Below are 24,483 nucleotides of genomic sequence, written 5' to 3' on the forward strand. Positions count from 1 at the left end.
ATACCGCGTATAAAATTAGATACGAGCTATACGAGTTAAAGAAGAACATATATAATTGTGTTTTTCTATTTTTGCTGCGCATTTAAATAATAACATGGTACGAGATATGAAGACACGTGTGCGACAATATGCGCGTCATTGATTTCGTGAGTAATTTTTTCGTTTCCTTACCGTCTCGCTCAAAACGAGACCGCTGCGCATATTCATATTATTTTTTTTCAGTTTTTGTTGTTCGTTGTCTGTGGTTCGCTATCTACACTTCCTCGAGTGATTAACGTAAAAAGGTTTTTTTCCGCAAAGCGCAATACTGTTGGATAATATGTTTCGCGCGTTCGTGTGTCACAGCATGGAAGTAGTCTTGCATCGAAACTACGATCGCGCGCATCGCGATCGACAGACTCGCGATCGTGCCGCGATGGAAAAGCGCTCTTCCTTCTTTTAGTTGCGATTCATCTCTTTGCGCTTGTTCGTATTTTTCTTGATCTCTCGCGATAATCTTGATAGACAATCCTGGCGACGATCGCGGTGAGATAACGTACGTCTCTTTCCTAAGATGACATCAGCAGCGTCAACGAACGTTTGGATTTGGCTTTAATCTACGCAAATCTCACACACGTACGTAATTAATTGTGTAAGTTTTCTTTTTTATGCACAGATGAGATAAGGATAAAACGACTCTAACAGGGTTTCTCAGACTTTCGTGAATCGCGATCCACTTTAGAGCAGCAAACATCCGCGACCGACCTAGCTTTAAAAAACGAGGAGAGAAGGATTGATTATTTATTTATTTTACTTTATTTTCTTAATTTTCCTCTCTTTACTATTCTTTCTTTATAATTTTTTATGAAATGTACATTTATTAATCATTTGTCAGGCCTGAAAATTTTCACGATTCATAAAAAAAAACGGTTTGCGATCCATTATATAGTAGCTGGTCTCTATACCTACACTTCAGGAATCTCTGTAATAAAGCTAGAATTGAAAAGCAGCAGCGATTGCTATACATTATATTTACTTTTTTAAATCCAGACTGTCGCCGAGTTTCTCTTATCTCGCTTATTAATGAACTCTTTCACATTAAGTCGATTCGATGTGTCATCACTGTTGTTTGTTCAAGCGCACAATTATCTACTGCTCCTACTGATCGAGACGAATTTTTGTTTAATCTTATCTCCAATTATATTTAACTTGAAAATATATTAAAAAACGTTATAAAAAAAAAAGTTATTTTAATCAGTTTGTATTAGTTTGATAAAAATTCAAAGATATTAATAATTAAATTTATTTTTATATTCAGACAATTAATACATTTTCCATAATTAAAGAGTCAGTAATTGATCGTAGAATCTTTTTTGAAGGACATTATTTGATTTCTTATTTGATTTCTGTCTACAATTTTATAGATCCTTAAATAAACTCACGTTTTATTGTAGATTTATTATATGTTATATATAATAAATATATTATAACATATTCATGAAATATATAATATATAAGTAAATGTATCATGTATATATATATATGTTATATATTTTATTTATGTATTTCGATTCTTTAAATGTCACGTATCATTATGTAAAATTGCAGATAGAATTCTGAGTTCCAACGTGAATTTAAAATCGAGTTCTATTTGTGTAAAATACCACCTCCCCCCCTCCTACACATACACATATCTCGCTCGCTCGAGCAATTAGATCAAATTTACTCATAATTATGACTAGTTATATAAACATTACATAATTATATGTACCATTTCCTGTTTGCCATTCCTTCCTATATTCACTATTTCTATATATATTAATTATTAACATATATTAAATGATTCATATAATCATGAATCATTTAATATGTATTTTATCTTCATCAAATCGTTCAATTAAACACGAAGCGAGGAAACCGGCCGGAAAGCCGTGTTCTTGCACATCATGCGGAAAATATATGTATACGTAGGCGCGGATCTCAAAGGATCGTTGTATAATCCCCGACTCCAACGCTTTTTTTTTAATGCATAAACAAAGGAAATGCGCGCCCGAGCCGCACGCCTCTTATTTAATGTCAGTCCTCGATTTTCCTCGCTCGACCGAGAAGCTTCACTGCGCATCCCGCTCTGTCTGAACTGCCGGGATATATATAGCACGTGACGCGCTCCAGGAAAGAAACTGGAGCGCGGTCCCGTTTCGCGAGTCCGCACGTCGCACGATCGGCGACAGTGTCAAGTGTCAGAGCGTCGACGCGCTGTCAAGCGCGTGATCTTTCGCGCGCCGCGCGAGCGGGATCGATCGCAGCGTCGCGGGCAGCAACAACGAATGAAATGCGAACGGAATCGCATCGCGATCATCGTCGACCCTCGTGAGTAACGTGAGCTCGAGCTTCTGCGGGGGCGGGTAGCGGCATTTTGAGGCGCGACACGGCCAGTCGGCGCGGACAGATTAACCTCGTCTCTTTGCGTGGAGGGAGAAGTCGCGCGCCCTTATCGTCCGCGCGATGCACGCGTCAAGTCTTTCGTCAACGTCGTAGTCGCGATGCGTGTGGCATCCTAGTCCGTTGCTCCGTTATGACACGGCGGGAGTTCACGTCGGGCACTACCGCGGGCAGTCGATAGTCATTTAGGATGCGTGGCAGGGTCAAGGTTCGTTCTAACTGTTGAGAATTGTTGGCAGTCGATCGGCGAGAGGCCTCCCTCGGAGGTGGAGAACGACAATCAAAGGAGAGAGAGAGAGACTTTAAACATCGTTCCGACAATCGCCAACAAAATGTCAACAAACGATGACTTCGAGAGGCCGTTCGAGGATTTCGAGCCCCTGCAGTGGGACGCGCTGCGCGAGATGTGTCGTGTCAATGTGGAGTACTTCGAGTCCCATCAGGACAAGAACGGCGTGCGGATCAGGGCCGCCCTCCTGGCGATGTTGGACTACCTGACGCAGCTGCAGCCGCTGTACCGGGAGATCGCCAGGTTCGCGCCGTACTTCGACTTCGACGAGGAGACCCCGGGGAACGGTTACAGGAGCTTCCTGTCGTTGATAGACAAGTGCATCATGTACTCCAATATGGTCTGCCGGCAAATGTACCATCAGAAAGACCATGTGTTTTTCCGCAAGAGCTACTACATGAAGTAATTGTACTACATCATACGAGATCTTGCCCTCTTTTTTTTGCTTCTGCGTGTTAACAATGGTAACTGTAACGTTTAATTCTGGGTTGCTTTTTTTTCAGAGAAATGGAAGCGCGCTCCCAGCTATTGGCATCGCTTTATACATTTTTACAGCAATTGAAAACAATATACTCGTCTAGCACGGATATACTGAGCGATGGAAAGCTTTCACTGTTCCCGCTAGAGTACAATAGTCAAGAACTTCTCAATAGTGCGCAGAACATTAATCAGTATTGCTTTTACGGCAGGTGTTTAGGATTTCAGGTACTTGCGGAGAATATGTGATAATTGTGTCTATAAACCAAATTCACATCCAAAGTACCTATCCATTTATCTGAAATGTTTTTCTTTCAGTTCTGTGATAGTTTAAGATCTGTATTAAAAACGCTGTCATTCGCAATGGCAACCTTCAGCGAAGTGTACTACAATGGTACACTATTAGGTCTGTGCACTAATTCCGTTAAGTATTTATTCGATCCCGAAGCAAGGGCGCGTCGTATTGTTAATGTATCTCAGCACGCTGACATTTCTTTCTGCCAGGCGTTTTGGTTTCTGAGTGAATCCGGTAAGAACAAAAGGAGCTGTATGATTAAATACCTATTAAGTGAATATAATTTTTTATATACGTGACTATCGAATATCTTGCATCTGAGAAACCGAGAATCTTTTGTGTGCATCAAAAAAGATGCTATTTATCGACAAATTAAATTTAAATTAGTTCACCTGTATATGAATTAATTTGTGAATGAAATTTCTCATTTCAGCAATAGTGAACATGCTAAACACCTCGAGTTTACCAATCAATCAGGTAATATCTATTCCGCCCGAGGAATTAGTCTTACCCACTTTAGACGGTGGTACCATCTCAATTCCAATACCAAATAGTCACATCGGGAAGAAGCCAATTCACGTTAGGCTGCTAAGCTCCAAACGGCGTCTGGGAATGGTATATAAAATATTAATATGCTTACAGAGTATCGAAAGTACTGTACACGCGATTCATTTAACTGACTATATCCTGCTATGTCTGAGGTATAAGTTATAGAACTTGTAGAGAATTAAAAACTGACGCTAGTGTATAATGAATAATGTTTTTCATTAAGAACACTCTGTCAAGGTTGGATCTGGAGGTGTAAACGGACAATTGTGCGGTCTCTCCGACGAGCTGATTATTCATACTCACGGTGGTGGATTCGTGTCGCAGACATCACGATCGCACGAAATATATCTACGTAATTGGACCGTGAAGCTCGGTGTACCAATCTTGAGTATAGATTACAGTCTAGCCCCAGAGGCACCCTATCCTCGTGCGCTCGAAGAGGTGCTGTATGCTTACGCCTGGGCGTTGAAGCATGCAAATACCTTACTCGGAAGTACAGCGAAAAAAGTGATACTTGTCGGTAAGATGAAAATAAATCTCTCTTTAAGTCAGTCTCTCTCTCTCTCTCTCTTTCTCTCTCTCGCTATATTGTAAATAATGTTAATTGTAATTGATTGATTGTTATTTGTAATTGATGTGCACTTTAGAAGATCTGATCTTAGAGCGCATAATAAATTATAAATCAATCAATCTCTCTGTCGATCGAGTAAACTCGAAAGTCTTATAATATAATTAATATCTTTGCAGGCGATTCTGCAGGAGGAAACTTAAACTTGGGAATTACCTTGAAATGTATGCATTTAAATATAAGAAAACCAGACGGTATTTTTATGGCGTACACACCAGTACGCATTGAATTTGTACCGTCGCCCTCTCGTATGCTCTGTCTCACGGATCCGTTAGTACCGTTTGGCTTTATGCTACGATGTTTGAAGGCTTACGCAGTAGGTGATAAGAAGCCCGCAAAGTAAGATTTCAATAAAAATCATACCTTATTTTAATCGAATTATTTTTAGTCATTTAACATGTACAGCAAAACTCAATCGTTTAAATATATACTTCTATCTATGTATATATTGCATAGCTAATATGATGAAAATGATTTATATTTTGCATATAATCAATTTACGCACGACAGGGAACACGAGAGTGAAGAGGACGTCAAGTCGGATACAGAGTCTTTTGCGGAAGTGAGCGAAAGTGACCTAGCATTAGCCCTGAGTCCAAACGGAGACGATGCAAATGATCAGAAATTAGTGTCCCTTCCATCCGATTCGACGTTAAATTCCGTCAGCTTAACGGAAGTCGATGGTACATATAAATCAGCCGTTATATGCCTATAACAATATTAATATATATGTGCAGCTCGAATGTTTTTTTTTTTGAAGAACCTTTTAATGCAACAGGTACCGAGTGTCCGAAAGTACAGGCGAAATCTCAGGAATATATCAGCAGATTTTTAAATATGTACAAAAACAACTCCGGCCATGCCTCAATGTCGTCGCCTGTCGCGAGGAACGGCAGTTTCAGTAGAAATGGTAACAGTTCAGGCCAAAGTAACAAATCGTGGTCTCTGTTCGGGTGGTCCTTCGGTAGAAGAAGTAGTAAGGACAGCAGAGAGCTCAATACGGAGAACGTCCTCTCGCCTGAGGACTTCGTTTTTGCGATACCGAAGGATCCCTTCCTGAGCCCTTATCTCGCGCCGGATAATATGCTGGCTAATATACCGCCCATAAAGATACTGGTATTTGTTTGGATTTTTTGTTAATTTAATAAAATCTAATGTATTATATATACATATAGGATTGAGCTTTTAGCATGTTTTGTACATGATAATGTTATTGTTTCTAGACAGTACATCTTGATCCCTGTCTCGATGACTGCATCATGTTTGCGAGGAAGCTTCGCTCACTTGGCAATACAGTTACACTGGATATTTTGCCGGGTTTGCCACACGGATTTCTCAATCTTTTGCAGGTGAAATTTTCATTTCCAGTATCAATCAATTATACTATCACAATGTTTCATTGTATCGTTCTGTTGTTTATAGACTTCGAAAGAGGCGATGGAAGGCGCAGATGTCTGCGCCAAAAGAATAAAAGAGTTGCTGGAGCTATAACTCAGTCCATTAAAAAAAAAAAAAAATTACTATTAAAATATATTTATGTAGAACGAGCGGGAGACGTACTTCAGTCTGTTGCAGCAATATCTATTTATACAAGCGGATACAATTAAGCCTAAATATCTGTCATTGTTTTCTGCGGCTTAACTATTTTGTAACATTTCAGCATTCAGGCTTGTAATAGACGATGCTTTATACTAGTGATTTTCTACTGTCTCAGCTGTATTAGTTGTTGTTACATTGATGTCTCTTATATACATTGATGTCATATATGAATGGCATTATCTAAAAGAACTTAGAATATAGAATGTTTCGAATCTGATATTCGATCACGTTAGCAAAAAATGTCCTGTACATATACAAAAACAGATTTTATATTAATTTATTTTATTTTCTTATATGCCATTTCTATGGATATTTACGAGATGCTATATTACGTTAAATAAATTAAAATTTTTATTTAAACGATCTTTCCGCGCGCGCACGCGCACTTATTCCTGTAATAATTCACTTTACATGACAATTTTCGATAAGTAAAAGAACCATGTCCAATATATTGTTTCTTACAAATATATTTTTCAATGTGCATATCTATATAATCATTTTGATGCCACCGTTTTCAAAAAGATGGCTTAAACATTGTAAATTATTTGTAAATTATTTATAATAAATTTTTAAGTACATCTGTAACATGAGATCGACGGACAATAAAAACGATATATAACAAGGATTGCAGTTGTGCCTTTTACTTTCTTACATCTGAAGGAAAATCTTTTGCACATTTTTCTTTTTTTTTAAGCCCTCGATTAAACTTTATATCTTAATCCAGTTAAACGCATTTCATTTTTGCAACAGTTGCATAAGCAGGAAAGATTAATTTGACTCACACACACCATGCAGATATAATATAAAATGACTTTATTGATAGAACATGGAAACGTATGTAGATTCTAAATTACGAAAAAGATAAATTAATGAACAATATGCTACTTATTAGTTGACCGTTTGATGGTTCGTTTGATTTGTTCGCGGACGCAGCGTTTTCTGCAGCACATGCGCGTCCGCCGGTTCTATTCTCTTATAGTAATGCTCTTTAGTCTCGACAATCTCGAATCCGAATTTCTTATAAAAATCAATCGCGCCTTCGTTACTTATTTGAACGTGTCTGCGAATATTAGGTAATTTTATATTAAAAATTATATTCTCCCCAAGATGATATGTCACAATAGAAGACCATACTTACAGGAAGATAGAATCGAAATTGCCATCCTTATTAACGTAGTTTAAAACGTGCTGGACCATAACAGTGCCAATTCCTAATCTTCTATAAGGATACAAACAACCCAGTGTCATTATATATAAACGCCTAGAATTTTCCGAAGTATCTACACGGCAGCAAACTGCTCCAACCTGAGAATCGTGACACAAATTAAAATTTAATTCTATATTCAACAGATAAGTATTCTAAGAGTCAATTCCGAGCAGAATTGTAAGGTCCGTTAACTTGTTCTTGTAAGACCGTATGAATTATATAATTCTATGCGTACCACAAAACGCATGATTATTCGTAAATATATCTATGATTTCTTGTAAATCTTATGGCTAGCAAAAGCAACTGTCTGTAAAGACGTTGCATAAAGTTATAGACATTCGGTCATAAGTTCTCACAAGTCTTACAATTCCGCTTAGAATTGACTCTTAACACTTGATATCACATCAATGAGACTTTTGAACTTTCTTAGCTTGCAAAAAAGTACTTTAGATAATGTAATAAAATAATAGTATGGATTTTCCTCAATTAAAGTCTGTCTGAATTAGCTGACTTTTATCGTTATGTGTATCTACATACGGTAGCAAACTGCTCCAATCTGAGAATCGTGACACAAATCAAAACCTAATTCTATATTCAACTGACAAGCATTCTGTAGAATTGTAAGGTTAACTTGTTCTTGTAAGACCGTATGAATTATAATTCTGTGCGTATCACAAAATGAATGATTATTCGTAAATATATCTATGATTTTTTGTAAATGACTAGCAAAAGAAGCTGTCTGTAAAGATGTTGCATAAAGTTATAAGCAGTCACAAGTTCTAACAAGTCTTATGATTCTGCTTAGAATTAACTCGGCAACAATTTGATATCACATCAATAAGACTCTTGAACTTTCTTAGCTTGCGAAAAGCACTTCAGATAATGTAAAATAAAATAACAGTATGGATTTTCCTCAATTAAAGTCCACCTGAATTGACTGGCTTATTATCATTGTGTGAATCAGTGTCATGTTCCTCGGAACCACGGTACTCGTGAAAAGCAAAATTCGAGAACCGCGACGCCAATTCGAAAATTCATTTGAGATCTATCTACCACTATGTCATTGTAATACGCTAGTTTGGCGAGCTCTCCGGCTTCCAGTACGTCCTTGTAAAACTTTTCGTTGTACGAGACCGGGAATACGACTTGATTGAGCAATTTCAGCTGCTTTATGTTGTGCGGTGTCACATCGCCCAGTTCTATTTTCGACCTGAAAAATTGAATACAACGACGACGTTAGATCGGCGGGACGGCCGCGTGCAGGTTCCGACGAATCTCGAGGACGAGCGACGAGGCCGTCCGTTGCCCGCGTTCGCCCTCGCGGGGGAAAAAAAAAATAGTCGAAGTGGGAAAAATTCCGTGGGGGTGACTGTTCGCTCGCCGCGCGAACAGGTCCCACGAGCTAACCTCCAAAAAGTTCGCGCCGCTCACCTGGTCATCCTGACGGGCGCCGCGGAAGTCTCGCGATCTCGGCGGGAATGGATTGCGATTGCCTCTTCGCGCGGGGCACCTTGCTCGCACCGGGGAGCCAAAACACGTGTCGCGTGATCTCTCGGCTACTCACGCCCAACGTTTCCGCGCAAAATTCCGGCGGGCGAAAACATAACGAGACACACACGCGGTGGACCCTCCTCGCGGTGAGAGAGGGGAGAGGGAGAAAGAGAGAGAGACAGAGGGAGAGAGAGGGAGAGAGAGAGAGAGAGGAATCGGACGTCATCGGTGGCAGTGGTGAGGGAAAATGATGGTGCTGTTCTCTGCTTGAGAACCCGGCTCGCAAACTTACGTCACTTCTCTAACATAATTTATTTTTATCATTTCCACCAATGTAGATTAATTTTAATTTCGACTAAATTTAATTTTTTAATCCTTTATTCATAGTTTTAACGTCCATTTCTGCCAATAATTAAAGTAGTCCAACTTTATAAATTTTGGAGATTTAATTTTATAATCTTTTTCTAATTCTCATGTTAACTTAGAAAGAGATTAGGAGTAAAGTTGTGTCTGCGTTGATAAAAATAAAGAGTAAATTGACCTGAGAAGATTAAAATGAAAAATTACTTTGGAAAGTGCAGGACATAAATGAGATTTTGAATGCAGCGAAGTTACCAACGGTGCCGTCGACGGCGTTGACGGAGTTGGGATGACACTCGTCGTTTCGTTGGCGCGCTGCCGGATGGCGCGCGCGACGCGCGACGCCATTTTACCGCACACCACATGACCTCGTTGCCGTGTCCCGTGACCAGCTCACGTGAATTTCGACAAATTCAAACGTTTTTTTTTTTCGGCGTCGAGGAATGGACATTTTGGAGCAGCAGCTCGAGCAACAGGATGTCAGGTAGCGTTTACGTTAAATGTCGATCGCCCGATATTACGAACACCCATCCTTTCCGTCTCGCCCGAGGTCTCCTCAAGGTCATCATCACTTAGTGCACAGTGCGCACTTACGCCGTAGGACCGAGCGACGCACGGGTCGTCGAAGTAATACACATAAATAGCAATGCCAAGTCGCGTTCTAAGACGAGACGATACGTCGCGTTCTGAAAGTGTCATCTTGACTTTGCAGCACCGTGAAGACCGACGGAGATGGCACGGCGGGGATCGTTATCGAGGAAGCGGAGATCGTGGATTGCGAAGGTGAGAGAGAAAGAGAGAGAGAAAGAAAGAGAGCAAGCCGTATTTTCATGAGTTTCCTCGAGCAATGTGCTCTTCTGCTCGCGAGCTGTATCCAGCGTCCAACGTTCAGATTTCAACACATGACTCGTTCGATGAACCTTGTGCATTCTGTCTCTCTCAGGAGAACCCGTCGCGGAACATGAGATACGCTATCCCGAAGCCTTGGCGTACCGGGTCGTCCAGGTGAACGGCACGGCGGCTATACAGTCGGCCAACGAGATAGAGTTGCCCGCGACCCAGCCGAACAATACCGTGCAGGTTCTGACGTCGCCACTGAACGGGCAGTTTTACGTTATCGGAAATGCCAACGACGTCTTCACCACGGCTCAGGCATCGAGGTCCTTGGTGCCGAGAACGGCTACGTTGCAGATAGAAACCCCGAGGAATTGCACCGCTGGTTTGAAAAAGGTTTGACGTTGTATTGTTGTCTCGTGCGATGTACAGTCGTGGACACATCAATTGCAATACTTTTTTTTATAGGTTTCTAATATATATTTAATATACATAATATAAACTTTAGAGATAACTAATATTTTGCGAATGCGAACCAGGATGTACTTTCTTTAATCTAGAGACAATATAATACCAATCGTGGTCCGCATTTGCAAAATATTAGTGCATTTTGAAACTTATAAAAAAGAAATTCAGCATTTTTCATTCAGCAACTGATGTGTCCATGACTGTACATTATTGTCTTATTTATTCTTTACTCTGTGCAAAAAAAAAGAGAAGTTATTTCTCTCCTCTGTATTTTCTCTCAGCGAGACGACAGGCGGAGAGCAACGCACAACGAAGTCGAGCGCCGGCGTAGAGATAAGATAAACAATTGGATTACAAAGTTGGGCAAGATCATCCCTGACTGCCACACCACAACCTGCCCTACCACCGGCAGCGGCAGTAGCGGAGAAGGAAAAGCCAACTATGAAACTCAGGTATGTACGGTCAGTGGACAGATCGGTGTTGCGACACTTTTTTTTTATAGGTTTCTAATATATATTTAATATACATAATATATATTTTATAGGTATCTAATATTTTGCAAATGCAAACCACGATGTACTCTATCTTTAGTCTAGGAAACAGTATAACATCAATCGTAGTTCGCATTTGCAAAATATTAGTGTTTTGAAACATATAAAAAAAAATTGTCGCAACCGATATGTCCACGACTGTACATAAAAGTTCTTGAGCGAAGTTCTTGCCGTATAATTGTTCAAATGGCATTAACGGTGCTACTGTTTTTTTTTTTGCAACAGAGTAAAGGAGGCATCTTAGCAAGGGCCTGCGAGTACATAGGAGAATTGCGTACTGCTAATCAAAATCTGGGACAATACCTGCGCGAGAACGAGAAGCTGCAGCAGGAGATCACGACGCTGAAGCAAGTAGTTACCCAATTGAAACGCGAGAATCTTCAGCTTAGATCGCAAATATCGTCCTCGCCATCGGCCGGCACCGACGTACACTTGAGTCCTTAAGCTTCCTCTAGTTCGTGAGTCAGTGGCTCTTTCTGTAAATATTAGAGTCTATAAGTTGTCTTCTCTCACAAGGGAATTTAAGATTTTGTTTTTGTTTTTTTTCTTTATATCTGATATAATTCTCTGTCTGCATCGGTCTTACCAAGTTTTGAGATGCCTTAATTTTTAAACTGAGTACTTCTAATAGTATAGTCATAACTGCACATTTTTGTAATAACAGATGCAATATATTTTGTACTTTATTCATAAATTTATTAATTAAAATTAATAGTTAAATTAATTACTAATTTAACTATTAATTTTCATTCAGCAAGTAAAAGATTTTATTTTACAGAATGATATTTAAGTTTAAAGCTAAAAAAAAAAACAAGTAAAACTTTTTACAAATTCATAGTTGTACAATTGAAAATTTTAAGAAAGAATAATTTTATTTTGTTAAGTAATTATTTTGTGACAGTAAATGATACAACGCAAAGTTAACCGTATAAACTTACATAAAGAAAGATCTTCAAGTCAAGGGATCGATTCATATCAACCATATAAGTAATATAATGCTGTGCACATATTATGATGATAATTTATAGTACGTATACTGAAAAATTTTTCCAATTTTTGGAAAAGTAAAATTTTAATTATCATATAAATGTGTATTAATGTGTATATTTTAGAAATGTATTTCTATATATTGTTTAATTAAATGAATTTGATGAAATAGAAAATGTAATACTGATAATAGAGCTGTGCAGTTATGACTGTTACATAGAAGATGTTTTAAGTATCAGATGTAATATGTGTCAATGTAAGTAACTAGCATATGTTGAAACATCAAGGCTGTGAATATCAAAACATTGACAAAATTTTTTTCTTTTTGGAAAATTTAAACGACGGTGCGGTCGAAAGAATACAGAGGAAGGAAGCAATTTGCGTTGATTCACATAAAGAGTCTGCAGATGACAAACGAAGTGTAGGAACTGCGCAGAAGTCGAATATTTTTTATTTTTAATACTGTTTTCATAATTTTAGAATAGAACATCTGATAGGGTGAGTTTAGAATTCAAATTGTCATTGTGAGATTAATTATACACATGTATAGAGCGACGTACATGTGGCAACAACATATTTTTGTCAATACAAAACAATATTCTTTTGGAAAAAAGGAAAGACTTCAAAATTTTCGAGTCCACCAAACGTTAGATTATCGGAATGTAATATATCGTTGATGTATATATCGCGAGGTTATTGTTATATAATGATAATTATAATTAAAATGAGGTCTATTGAGAGTGGTGAGGTCTGTGAGATTTTATTTGGCTCATTTGTGTCATATATCCATGTCCAGCAAGTTTATGATCCTCTTGTGCATATTTTTATTGTATCTTTTTTTTTTACATATCATACAATGGAAATGATATCGAAGTCAATGGAACACTAGTCATGCGCACACATTTTTGTTTCCTTTCGTATTTATCTTTCACGGTACGACGAAGTCCCTGCACCTTGATCATTTGTCTAACGTATCATATGTGTGTTTTATGTCGTTTTCTAAACTTTCAAATTATTGTTTGTAACGTTAAGGTATAGTATGCTTATATTATGCATAACAGTTGCGATGGACGTTCATCGCACTTAAATGGTACATTATATGTTACAATATTTAATACTCCACGATTCACAATCTTTTTGCAAGATACGAATTGCCGTGCTATCCACGTGCCGTGTAACTGGTAATTAAGAGTATCTTCTCATACCATAATCCTAATCTGCGCGCGTCACGATCAAACGGGGAGCCGGTTTATACTTTCGTTTATATTACACATATACGGAAAACATATAGGAATTATTAACTTCTCGGTTATTTGCATCTTAATCAACAAAGCGGAACGGGAAACGAAAAGTATATTTCCGCGCAAAAGGTAAAATTACTTTCTCTGATAATATCCGATAATTAATTACAAGTAGCTCTCTGCTCTCGAGTTAAGCGATTTTTAACTCGCGAGGAAGCGGAGCGTATCTTTAAATGTACGCTTCGAACGCATTTAAGAATGTCCCACTTTATTGTCACAATCGTCACGCGCATGACATGACATTCACTCGAATATTTCGCTGCGTGGTATTCAATGTAGCTTCTCTATTTACAATTCACTCAAACGCTTCCAAGGATGACGTGTATTCAGCAAATAATATATGACATAATCGATAATGCTCTCTGCAGGTAGTCGTATTTTTAGCAGGTTATCTGCATTTCATTAGTTGGACCGGGACATCCTTAAATGTTAGAGCCAAGTTACGAGAACGATCAATATCTTAAAATTGCTTTTAACAAGTGACAAGTTAGAAATTTAGTCCTCTAAATTCCTGAACGCCTGTTGAATATCTTCGTGCAGCTGATCAAAGTCCGCCCTGATTTTCGCTTCGCCGTCCTTAACGGGGTCCTAAAAAAAAGTTTTAGACAAATTTTTAATAAAAAAAAAAGAGATACGTTAAAATTATAACTATGAGAAGGTTAGACACATTTGCTTAGGCTTAGAGCTACCCACCTTGAATTTCATAGAGCTCAATTGATAGAGGATATTGCCCATGCTATCCCTAATGACATTCCATGTGATTTTGTTATCTGACTGGGCTGTTGATTCCACCGCGTGTCTTGCCATATCGTAGAATGCGATCATATTTCGCAACATTCCCACGGTCTTGTAAAACGGACAGAAACGATCGTACGGAGAGTAGCTAGAAGAAATTAAAAAAAAAAAAGATTCAGAAAAGAACGAAAAAAATTCTTTCAACATTTAATCATTCACAATATTGACGTAAAACTATCGTAAGACAATAAATAGGTCCTGTACCTGTTTTGTTGCAGAAAATCGTCTTTCAGCAATTTTGCTACTTCGAGCGTGATTTTATCCGTTTCGGCGAGCGAAGCCTTGCCTACCAGCTGCACGATTTCCGACAGATCTTCCTCCTCTTGCAAGATCTCCTTCACTTTCGTCCTCAACGGGACGAACTCCGGGAAGTTCTTGTCGTAGAAATCGTCCAGTGCTCGCAAATATTTACTGTACGATATAAGCCAATTGATGGACGGGAAGTGTTTGCGCTGCGCAAGCTTCTTATCCAAACCCCAGAACACCTAACAAAAATTAAATAGTTCGTTAAAAAAATTAATTTTAATTAATTTCATCATCTTTTTTAATTTTTTATGCAGATGTCTTTTGTACCTGCACAATACCGAGTGTCGCGCTAGTCACAGGATCAGAAAAGTCACCACCCGGCGGTGATACGGCACCGACGATACTGACGGATCCTTCACGGTCTGGATTTCCCAAACACTTTACTCTGCATAAAAATTAAGATAGTATATTTAGTCGCGTTGCTCAATGACAAGATATTATTTACTTTAATATAAATTTCTTCCAAGATCGTATAATATACGATTCTCTACAATATTACATGATTTCGAGAAAGATACTTGATCATATTATTATTTTGGGAGCTGTCCAGCAAGAAACACACATATCGACACAGGAATCATTTTGTCTTTGTTCGATATTTAGTGAAAGACGAAGAATTATTCCTGTGCCTTTGTATATCACGATGCGACAACATACCTTCCGGCGCGTTCGTAGAAGCTGGCTAAACGAGCGCCAAGATAAGCGGGATAACCAGAATCGGCAGGCATCTCAGCTAAACGACCTGAAATTTCTCGGAGAGCCTCGGCCCAACGAGACGTCGAGTCCGCCATCATCGATACGTTGTAACCCATATCACGGAAATATTCGGACAGTGTAATACCTATATGTAAAAAAAAAAATAACAGATTATTCTCTTTAACACAGTTTAAAAACATAATTTCTACATGAATTAAATTAGTGAATTTATAAGTGTTCCTTAATGATGCATCGCACATACCAGTGTAAATGGACGCTTCACGCGCGGCTACCGGCATGTTGGACGTATTGGCGACCAGAGCGGTACGTTTCATGATGGACTCGGTGACGCCTTCGATCTCCACGGTCAATTCAGGAAAATCGCGCAATACCTCGGACATTTCATTACCACGTTCTCCGCAACCGACATAAATGATCACGTCGGAGTTAGAGTACTTGGACAAGGCCTGCGAGATGACGGTCTTGCCGCAACCGAAAGCACCGGGAATAGCCGTGGTTCCACCCTGGACGCATCTGTAACACCCGTTGTACACACGTGTTTCAAATATTTCTTAGATTTCTATAACATGCTTATTAAAATGTAAAATGTTCTTACGGGAAGAGAGAGTCCAGGACTCGTTGACCAGTGAGTAGAGGATGATTAGCTGGCAATTTTTCAGTGACCGGTCGAGGTTGACGGACTGGCCACACCTGCATAAAACGTAACGTAAATTCAATACACAACTTGCAATACACTCAAAATTCTCATATATATTTGTGTGTGTGTGTGTGTGTGTGTGTGTGTGTGTGTGTGTGTGTGTGTGCGCGTGTGTATGAAGATATATTTCGTACCTGAAGCATGGTATATTTTTGCCTCTCGCCATCGAATTCGGTCTCTAATACGACATCCTACAATGATAATACATATTTATGTAAATTTATTTATATACAGAGTACAGACTATAGAATATGAAATGATGTAATAAACGAAATCTCACATCGACAGTGTAGTTGCCAACGGGCGCGACGTACGTGACCGTGCCTTTGCACTTGGGCGGCAGGATCATCCAATGCTTCACCAAGGTATTCTCGTGCACGACGCCGTACAAGTCACCGCCCGTGATGTGGCTGCCGTTCTTCACGTTATGCGGATTGAATTCCCATGAAGCGGTACGCGAAAGCGCGGGTACGTTGATACCCTTCGGGATGTAGATCGAGCTCGTGAGCTCGTTGATGTCCTTCAACGGACGCTGAATACCGTCGAAGATGCTGCCGAGGATGCCGGGGCCCAATTCGACGGACAGCGGCTTTCCGGTGCGGAGCACGGGATCGCCAACTGTCACGCCGCTCGTCTCTTCGTATACCTGAACACGTGACCAGATTAGGCAAGCTCCTCCAACATCCTAAGGTGGAACATAAATGTGCACAGTTGAACACTTCTTACCTGTATTGTAGCCATGTCACCTTCCAATCTGATAATCTCTCCCACCAGCTCGTAGTAACCGACTCGCACGAGCTCGTACATAGCCGATCCAGCCATTTTTTCAGCGGTAACGACTGTAACGAGAAAATGTCAAATAAAATGCGGAATACGTAACGGAATACGATGAAATTCATATGAGAAGAATTACTGACCAGGTCCGGATACTGCATAGACATATCCAAACTTGCCCTCCCGCTCCTCATGCGCAATCTTCGGTAAACTATGATTTGTCATCTTGATTTACGTACACTTAATTTACCTGGAAAAAAAAAGAAATTGTATCTAATATTCTGTATTCAATAATATTCCATTTTGCAGAAAATAGAATTAAAAAATTATCGAGCTAAGATTATAATTATTTTTTTTTTCATCACATTTTCTATATGAATTAAAATGTTAGAGAGAGACAGCAGAAACAATATAACTTAAACAATATAGAAAGTTATGAAACTACATCTTAAAAATTAAATATTTTCTCCCCAAAAATTCAACATTTAAATAACATATGATATGATTTTTCTCACAAAAGTTTTCTCTTTATATATCTATGTACGTATGTATGTATATATTTCAAGAATATTTCAAGAGGCAATCATTAAAAATATTTTATCTTATCAGTGATTGTATTCTAGTATAAGAATACAATTTTTATCCAATGATTTTTCAAACTACATATGATCTAGTCATTGGGTTGTGCGAATTAAATGTCGCAAAAAGTAAGAAAAACGAATTGCTATCGCATAAATTGACATATGTTTTTATCTTAATTGCTGCAGCTCAAGCCATACGTGAATATGTGCGCTAGTCGGTATAGTTTTTCGATAGAATTTTATTCTATCCTATAATATTTATCCTATAATTTAAGTTTGAACATTTGTCTTTCAATTCAAATACATCCAATATTGAGGAAACTTAGTGACAGAACAGCGAAAAAAATAATACAAACAAATCAAGCGAATATAAGTCTGGCTTTTTCCGCGCCGCTTCCTACGCCTTCCTGCAATTTTCTTTCCCCCCGCCCGCGCCGCGGAAGAACGAGGGAATCGGATAAATATATATTACTCGCTGCGGTTGAAGTTAAACAAGAGAGAAAGCAAGGATGAATCGGGGTGATGGGCTAGTCAATCATTGCGGCCGAGAAGGACTGTCGGACGGTAGCGCACGCTGTCGCGCGCGCTGCCTGCCTGCTGCGCGATTCACGTGAGCAGGCCATTCAAAAAAATAGGCGTAGCCCCGCGAAGATCGCGGACCGTCTGCTAGACGGGGACGAGGCCGTTTTCGCCGTCGCGGACGGCCGCGCGATCGATCGCGCGGAGCGTCGCCGTAGACGGGCGTCGCGCGATCGGCGGACCGCTTCCTTCCCGGCCGAAAAATCGGCCGGGAGTCTCGCGGATTCGCGCCCGATTCGGGTGAGACGATGGCGCACGCCAAGTGCCCACCGGATCGATATACTACAGCACGCTCGCTCGCTCGCTCGCTCGCGCACGGATCTCACAACGTTGAAACGTTGACTCGGAAGCCGTCCGCGCGAGCGACGGGACGTCGACGGCCGTGTCAATTGACCCGGCCGCGAATACTCACGGCGTGAGGTGCGACGTTTTCCAGCGCAAGTCCAGCCAGCGACGGGAACTGTATGGCCTGCCCTGTCTCGCGAGTCCGGCCTAGCTGCTGCTATCACAAGACAGGTCAGCTGACTGAGTCGCGTGCCGATCCGCAATCATCGAGCGCGCACGCGCCGCATTAAGATGGTACCCGCATGAGAGCCACGGCGACGGATCGTCCTCGCGTTTGAATTACGTTCAATCCTTTTATTGTTATCTTCCCTCGTACATTTGCACGTTACTCGGAGAGATCATCTTTAAAGTGATGAGAACTAATTTCATAATTACATTGTAAAGAGAAAAAGGAAACAATTCTCTTTTTTTTTTTCTAAATATCTAAATTTATTAATAAGAGAAAAATAAAATAAAATGAAATATAAGGATTTAACAAGAATGTAAAAAAGAAAAAATGAAACTTTTTCAAAAAGAAACACATTTATAAAAATAAAATAAGTATAATTATACCAAATTGTATTTATATAAAAAAACTTTCTATTAAATTAAAATAAAATTCAGTGTAAGAAGATATATATATATACATTTATTTTCATTCGTAGAAGTGAAGAAATGATTCAGAATTATTGCATTTATTTCTTTTCTTTTGATTTTTCTAAAGTCCAAAGATTAAGGTATATGTATATCTCTTATATGAAATTAAGTTTGATAAAACAATCCTTTTGCTGCATTAGTTTTTTTTTTTCAAATATACTTAATATTTATTTTTAGATACTTGATTTTATACTAAGTAATGTTATTCTTAATAAAACGTACGATATGTGCATAAGTAGATGTTTATTATTTTACAATTTTCGATGAGAATCATATATAACATTACAAAAGATTGAAATATAAGGCACTATATGATGTGTAGTATATTTTCAAGAATTTTAAATTGTTCCAAATTGCGAAAATTTTCTTCTTTTTAACAACTTAAAATTTAAATATACACATGATGGGGCATCTAAAACAAAACATTGGAATATATGAAAAGCTAAATCGGTAGCTAAAAATGTTTCAGACAAATTTGTATGATTTGAAGGGGGACAAATAATGAATTAAATTAATTTCTTAAAAAATCGATTTTTCAAGGTTATTTAAAAATCACCTTTACTTTTTTGGAATAATTTTTTTTATATAATATGATTCCTCTAATTATTTCTTAAAGTTATCGAAAAATTCGTATTTTGCGAGCTATTTTACACCTTAGCATTCCATATTTCGATGAAATATGAAAATGTAAAATATCTTGTAAACTATTGATTTCTTGATAATTTAAATAACTTAATACTTTTAAGCATTATATCCTTCAACCGATTTTTTTTTACATATTTCGATGTTTTGTTTTAGATGCCTGTAGATTACAATACTTTAGAAACATATAATACTATTCATTTTTTATTTAAGACGCTGTGTTAAAAGATATGTTTCAAAAATATATACACAAAAGTTGTTCTAAGATTGTTATATTTTAATTAGATAGTATCTCTTGATATAAATTGGATTGGATCAACCAATACAATTAATTCTGATTATATATTTAGAAAACATTATACAAAAATAAACAGAGTTTCAATATCTGTTCGACTATGTATCTCAGCACAAACTAATGTGCAAAAGACTTGATTACTCTACTCCAAAGCTTAAACTCTATTAGCATATTGCTTATAAGTATAACATATATTAAATGTTGTTATAACATATATTTCTATAAAAATTGTGCTTACTGCTCAACTATTGTGCGCATTCATTTCTCTAATTTTGTTTTTTTTATGCTAGTCATATTAGAATTCATGTTCTCCATCTATGCACATTAGACTCGATATATATTACAAAGGCACAATATAAATTATCAAGCACCATATCAATTGCTTCGTGAACTGCAATGATAATCTTCTGCAAAATCTTACTACCGGAAGCGCTTTGCGTGCATAAACTCATGCCCCACTTTTTCAAGTTTGCTTTACAATACTGCCAAATAAAAGTAAAAATCTGGAATAAGAAATCGTCCATATTTCGGGAACGTTTCATTAACTTTACAGCGATTTTAAATAGCATTGCCAAGAAATCTTCAGTAATATGCATAGATCTCATTTCCCTTAGCAGCGGTTCGAAGTCAGGCATTGTCGGTAGTTCCGCGACATTTGGACAATCGTCGCTTACATATAACTTTGATAATAAATCACAAAGTACTCTTGTCATTTGGTCAACGGTAGGATCGACATGTGCATGATGTGCATCAGACGAATCGTTTTGGTCGAACCCGATAAATATGCCAAGTCGTATCAATTTAGTAACATATTCGACAGGATCTAACAATGTGATACCATTGACTTTTAATCTACCACATTCGAACGACCATACAATACTATCCTTAGTATTTTTTACAGTATTGTCTAATATCCGGCTACCACTGTTAGTTGCAGATTGGTTAGGCAACAGTTGTCGACGATGTTCTATATAGCGTATCACCTCCGCATTCTCGGATATTTTAGATACATTATTTGCCTCAGCTTTCCTCACAATGCGATTGTACTTTTTACGGAGACGTTTGTTGGTCAAAGTCTCCTTGTAATCACTCATAACTCTACCCTGGGTACTCTCGATGATGTCGCTGGCGAATTGAACCTTTACCACGGAGCCGCAGAAAAACATGATGTGCGTCGCTAAATTTAACGCGTCTACGATACTGACGGTCTTCTCCGTTACATATTTGTCATACATACAGTAACCCTGATATATAATGCCAACACCGTTCAGGACCAGGTTGCCACCTTGTATAGTATTGAATGCTATTCTTGCAACGGCATTTACTGTCATACCACGTGCAGCGACATTGGAAATAATCGCCGATCCTCCAATTACTCCAAAACCAACTGCTGTACCGAATATGGCGAGGTAATGTGCTAATGCCTCTTTGTCCAAAATATGAATAGATTCCTCATGACTATTGCGGTCTGCTAATTGTTGGGAATTTCGGCCAAACGACCAAAGGCCAGACATACCAGTAGCAGCAAGACCTAATGTATGGTGATAAATAATAAAGTGTAAAACAATGTCTCATGATTTTATATTGAAATAAATTCTGATATAAAATGGCAAATTATAACTTACGCAATCAATTTAATATGAGAAATAAATTGATTTTGCACTATTTATTGAGGGACAATTTACCTGACACGATAGCAACTGGTGCAAGAGGAGTAAACAATGACGCGATAGACAAGCCAGCGGCGCCAACTCCAACGATACCGGAAGCGATGTCCATTGTAGTACAGAGTACTGATTTCCATGAGCATGCAGGAGAATTCATAATTTCCAGCCAAACTGTCGAATAATCCTCTGTAATTGGATAGGCTGGATTTGGTTGATAAGAACCATCTTGCGGAAGAACCATAGTGCACTTTGGTAAAGTATTATTTTTCTTGTAGTCTGTCCAATCTTTATATACTCTGCTAGAGACATCAATGTACCATGTTTCGTACTGTTCAGCAGTAACAGCATCTGATGTATTCTCTTGTTTTACGCTCTTTTTAGTTTCGGATTTTTCCTGAACATTTTTTCTGATTGTAAAAATGGGAACGGGCGATATGACGAGCAGTCTTTTTTCATCTTCCTTTGCTTCTTCTTTTTTTGTCCCTTCTGTACTTGGTTCTGTCTTTGCTTCCTTCTTGGTTTCCTTCTTTACTTCTTCTGTCTTTGCTTCCTTCTTGGTTTCCTTCTTTACTTCTTCTTTCTTAGGCTTCACATTTGTTTTAGGACGGAATATCACATTATAAATTACACCACTGTAAATTGGTTGAGAATCATCAGTTCCTACAGTACATGCACATATCTTATTATATATCTTATCTATCACTTTTTCAGCTTTATCTTCATAACCAACTGTATCAGTTGCATCTGTATTGTCCAGATTCTCTGTAGTGCAAAAACAAATACTGTTTTCTGTTTCACTTGCATCCTTTGTGCTCTTTGGTGGCCCATAAATTGCATAGCCAATATTCTGTCTTAGATATTTACGTTCGTCACTTTTATATTCTGTGCAGTCAGAAAGAAGTTCATACAAACATTGTTGCTGTTCCACAGCAAGAGTCTTCATCTCTTCCTGAAAAAAAAATATATACCATTAGCATTAACATATACGCACGCAGTGAAACATTTTTGTCTCTGTTAAAATTATAAAAGAATATATATCAAGTGACTAAATTCTCTACCGTCAAATTCAAGTTTTAAATTATGTTTTTGAAACACTAGAGACAAGCAAGTTGAGTAATTAGTTAATTAATATTCGGAAAACCAGTATAACATAAGAATTTATCAATATTTTGGTTGCGTGTATTAAAAGAAAACTTACCCAAATTATGTCTGTAACCTCTTCTTCCATTGTAACCTCCTTCGTAGCCATTATGTTTGCAAAATTTTTTAGAAGTTTAATAATTATATAGAGTTCCTTTTCTGTAAATAAAGGAAAATCACATTGGTGAATAATATGTATTAGGTTCTATCTTCCTGTCAAAGTAATGTTTGGTCAAACTCTAATCAGATGAGATCGCAAAATTATTTATCGACCGAATATCAACTCAAAAGTTATATTGCTAAAATCCTCTTCGTACTTTTAAAATAATTATGATATTATATTTGTTATTATGATATTTGTTATATCGTAACAGTTACGCGCACTTTATCTAATTCAAGGAGATGACATCATTTTTGGAGCCATGACGCATCTTAACCTCAAACGTCAACTATATTTCAATGCTAATTTTCTATTATTTCTATTTTGTGCGACATATTTAAGTATTATATCTCGAAATCATTACATATACGTCAACATTTCTGATTTAATTAAAACTTACTTTAATCACACCTATTTTCTACATCACTTGTCATCTGAAGCAATACTACACTTCTACCTTTCGCCAAGTATGTTGTTGACTAATCTAAAAATTATGGAAAGTACTCTGAACAATTCACGATAAACTGAATTACGTCACAGCGTTTTATACAAATCGGGGTTTTCCCGGAGGGAAGGGAAACCTCCAAGGAATGTCAGTGATCTTACAATATGCCAAATCAAATACTCTGACCCTTTTTTAATTTAACTTTGCTATTCGATCACGCAATACGAAATTTACGCGATATTGTTATATTATTATATTTTCTTAATTAAGGGCAAAAATTAATTCAACGATCAATGGACTATAAACGATCAATAAATTAAAATTTATTGACCAAATAAAATTGTATCACTTTTCTACATTTTTGAAATATATATTCCAACGAAATTATACTTACTATAAATAATAATGATTGTTGGTGGTCTTAAAATCACGATTCTCTTGTTGAATGTCAGATTCGATGTATATATATATATATAATATATATATATATATATATATATCAAGCAGCAATTATATCTAATCAAAGCGGCAATTATATCTAATATAAAAGATCTGAATGCTCTGATATCAAGAGACACAGTCGTGTCTCGATAAAGAACACTAAAGATATCAATTATTAGGAGACATGATCGTGCGTGTTATATATATATACACATATATAAGGACATTACAGAAGTCTCTCTGACAAAATATACATATATAATGGTGAATACCCGAATTTTATATTTTGCATTCATTTGCACTAAAGTATATCTGTAGCATTAAAGTACCATTCATTAGAGTATGGCCCGTATTCATAGTCAAGGCTTATTTTCAAGATCGTCTTAAGTATAGTCTTAAACCGGTATCAGACTACGCATTGGAGATTGAGATTAAGATTGAGATTAAGATTGAGATTGAAGATTGTCCAATCACATTATAGATTGTGATCTGCATTGCGATTGACAATATTGCTGCGTTCAGCAAACAAAGCAGCTCGGTTTATATACATATTTGCATGTATTATTAAGATAATTTACTAAATTTTGTTCATAACAATACTTACCTGTGCATTAAATTTAATTGCACGTTTATTATTGTACGAACTTAACCTCTATCTGCTTTATCATTCTCGGTAAAAATGTCAGTAGTCATCACGTGACCAAAAAGTCGTCAAGCCATTTTGGCCTAGTTTACACCATTAAATTAATTGATACAAGTATCAGGTTGGCGCGAACTAAGTACTTGATACGTCATTGTTTACATCG

At 37.6% G+C, this 24,483-nt stretch overlaps 5 protein-coding genes across 12 annotated transcripts; 2 read left to right on the forward strand and 3 right to left on the reverse strand.

Annotated features, from left to right (window-relative positions):
* The first annotated feature begins 325 nt into the window (after window positions 1–325).
* LOC105452413 (hormone-sensitive lipase) lies at window positions 326–6,884 on the forward strand. 4 transcript variants are annotated; one of them, XM_011693476.1, is made up of 11 exons: window positions 326–631; window positions 2,661–3,112; window positions 3,214–3,415; window positions 3,506–3,716; window positions 3,916–4,097; window positions 4,269–4,551; window positions 4,779–4,998; window positions 5,170–5,342; window positions 5,420–5,775; window positions 5,883–6,008; window positions 6,082–6,884. In XM_011693476.1, exons 2-11 carry the CDS (start codon window positions 2,754–2,756, stop codon window positions 6,148–6,150), a joined length of 2,181 nt encoding a protein of 726 aa, XP_011691778.1. In that variant the 5' UTR covers window positions 326–631; window positions 2,661–2,753; the 3' UTR covers window positions 6,151–6,884. The 4 variants fall into 4 exon arrangements, with proteins under 4 accessions (XP_011691778.1, XP_011691777.1, XP_011691779.1 ...); XM_011693475.1 differs by having other exon boundaries at window positions 326–615; XM_011693477.1 differs by lacking the exon at window positions 326–631 and having other exon boundaries at window positions 1,521–3,112; window positions 5,438–5,775.
* Window positions 6,885–7,048: 164 nt separating this feature from the next.
* Window positions 7,049–9,123, reverse strand: LOC105452414 (probable N-acetyltransferase san). The gene is made up of 4 exons (XM_011693479.1): window positions 8,897–9,123; window positions 8,519–8,675; window positions 7,397–7,563; window positions 7,049–7,318 (listed from the first exon to the last, which is right to left on the reverse strand). The coding sequence occupies exons 1-4, from the start codon at window positions 8,902–8,904 to the stop codon at window positions 7,147–7,149; spliced, it is 504 nt and encodes a 167-aa protein (XP_011691781.1). The 5' UTR covers window positions 8,905–9,123; the 3' UTR covers window positions 7,049–7,146.
* A 544-nt stretch (window positions 9,124–9,667) lies between these two features.
* On the forward strand, window positions 9,668–11,732 carry LOC105452415 (upstream stimulatory factor 1-like). The gene is made up of 5 exons (XM_011693480.1): window positions 9,668–9,800; window positions 10,029–10,099; window positions 10,260–10,546; window positions 10,900–11,070; window positions 11,395–11,732. The coding sequence occupies exons 1-5, from the start codon at window positions 9,760–9,762 to the stop codon at window positions 11,611–11,613; spliced, it is 789 nt and encodes a 262-aa protein (XP_011691782.1). The 5' UTR covers window positions 9,668–9,759; the 3' UTR covers window positions 11,614–11,732.
* A 1,224-nt stretch (window positions 11,733–12,956) lies between these two features.
* Window positions 12,957–18,445, reverse strand: LOC105452416 (V-type proton ATPase catalytic subunit A). The gene is made up of 12 exons (XM_011693481.1): window positions 18,319–18,445; window positions 16,890–16,996; window positions 16,699–16,811; window positions 16,253–16,618; window positions 16,107–16,163; window positions 15,871–15,965; window positions 15,517–15,788; window positions 15,216–15,399; window positions 14,826–14,943; window positions 14,457–14,737; window positions 14,151–14,340; window positions 12,957–14,045 (listed from the first exon to the last, which is right to left on the reverse strand). Exons 2-12 carry the CDS (start codon window positions 16,969–16,971, stop codon window positions 13,953–13,955), a joined length of 1,851 nt encoding a protein of 616 aa, XP_011691783.1. The 5' UTR covers window positions 16,972–16,996; window positions 18,319–18,445; the 3' UTR covers window positions 12,957–13,952.
* Window positions 18,446–19,113: 668 nt separating this feature from the next.
* LOC105452417 lies at window positions 19,114–23,970 on the reverse strand. 5 transcript variants are annotated; one of them, XM_011693486.1, is made up of 6 exons: window positions 23,631–23,706; window positions 23,192–23,275; window positions 22,690–22,790; window positions 22,026–22,440; window positions 21,510–21,986; window positions 19,114–21,355 (listed from the first exon to the last, which is right to left on the reverse strand). In XM_011693486.1, the coding sequence occupies exons 3-6, from the start codon at window positions 22,738–22,740 to the stop codon at window positions 20,127–20,129; spliced, it is 2,172 nt and encodes a 723-aa protein (XP_011691788.1). In that variant the 5' UTR covers window positions 22,741–22,790; window positions 23,192–23,275; window positions 23,631–23,706; the 3' UTR covers window positions 19,114–20,126. The 5 variants fall into 5 exon arrangements, with proteins under 5 accessions (XP_011691788.1, XP_011691784.1, XP_011691787.1 ...); XM_011693482.1 differs by having other exon boundaries at window positions 21,510–22,440; XM_011693485.1 differs by lacking the exons at window positions 23,192–23,275; window positions 23,631–23,706 and adding an exon at window positions 23,950–23,970 and having other exon boundaries at window positions 21,510–22,440.
* Window positions 23,971–24,483: the final 513 nt, after the last annotated feature.

Source organism: Wasmannia auropunctata, unplaced genomic scaffold, assembly GCF_000956235.1.
Source record: "Wasmannia auropunctata unplaced genomic scaffold, wasmannia.A_1.0 LD336032.1, whole genome shotgun sequence".
In the NCBI taxonomy this organism is placed as follows: domain Eukaryota; kingdom Metazoa; phylum Arthropoda; class Insecta; order Hymenoptera; family Formicidae; genus Wasmannia; species Wasmannia auropunctata.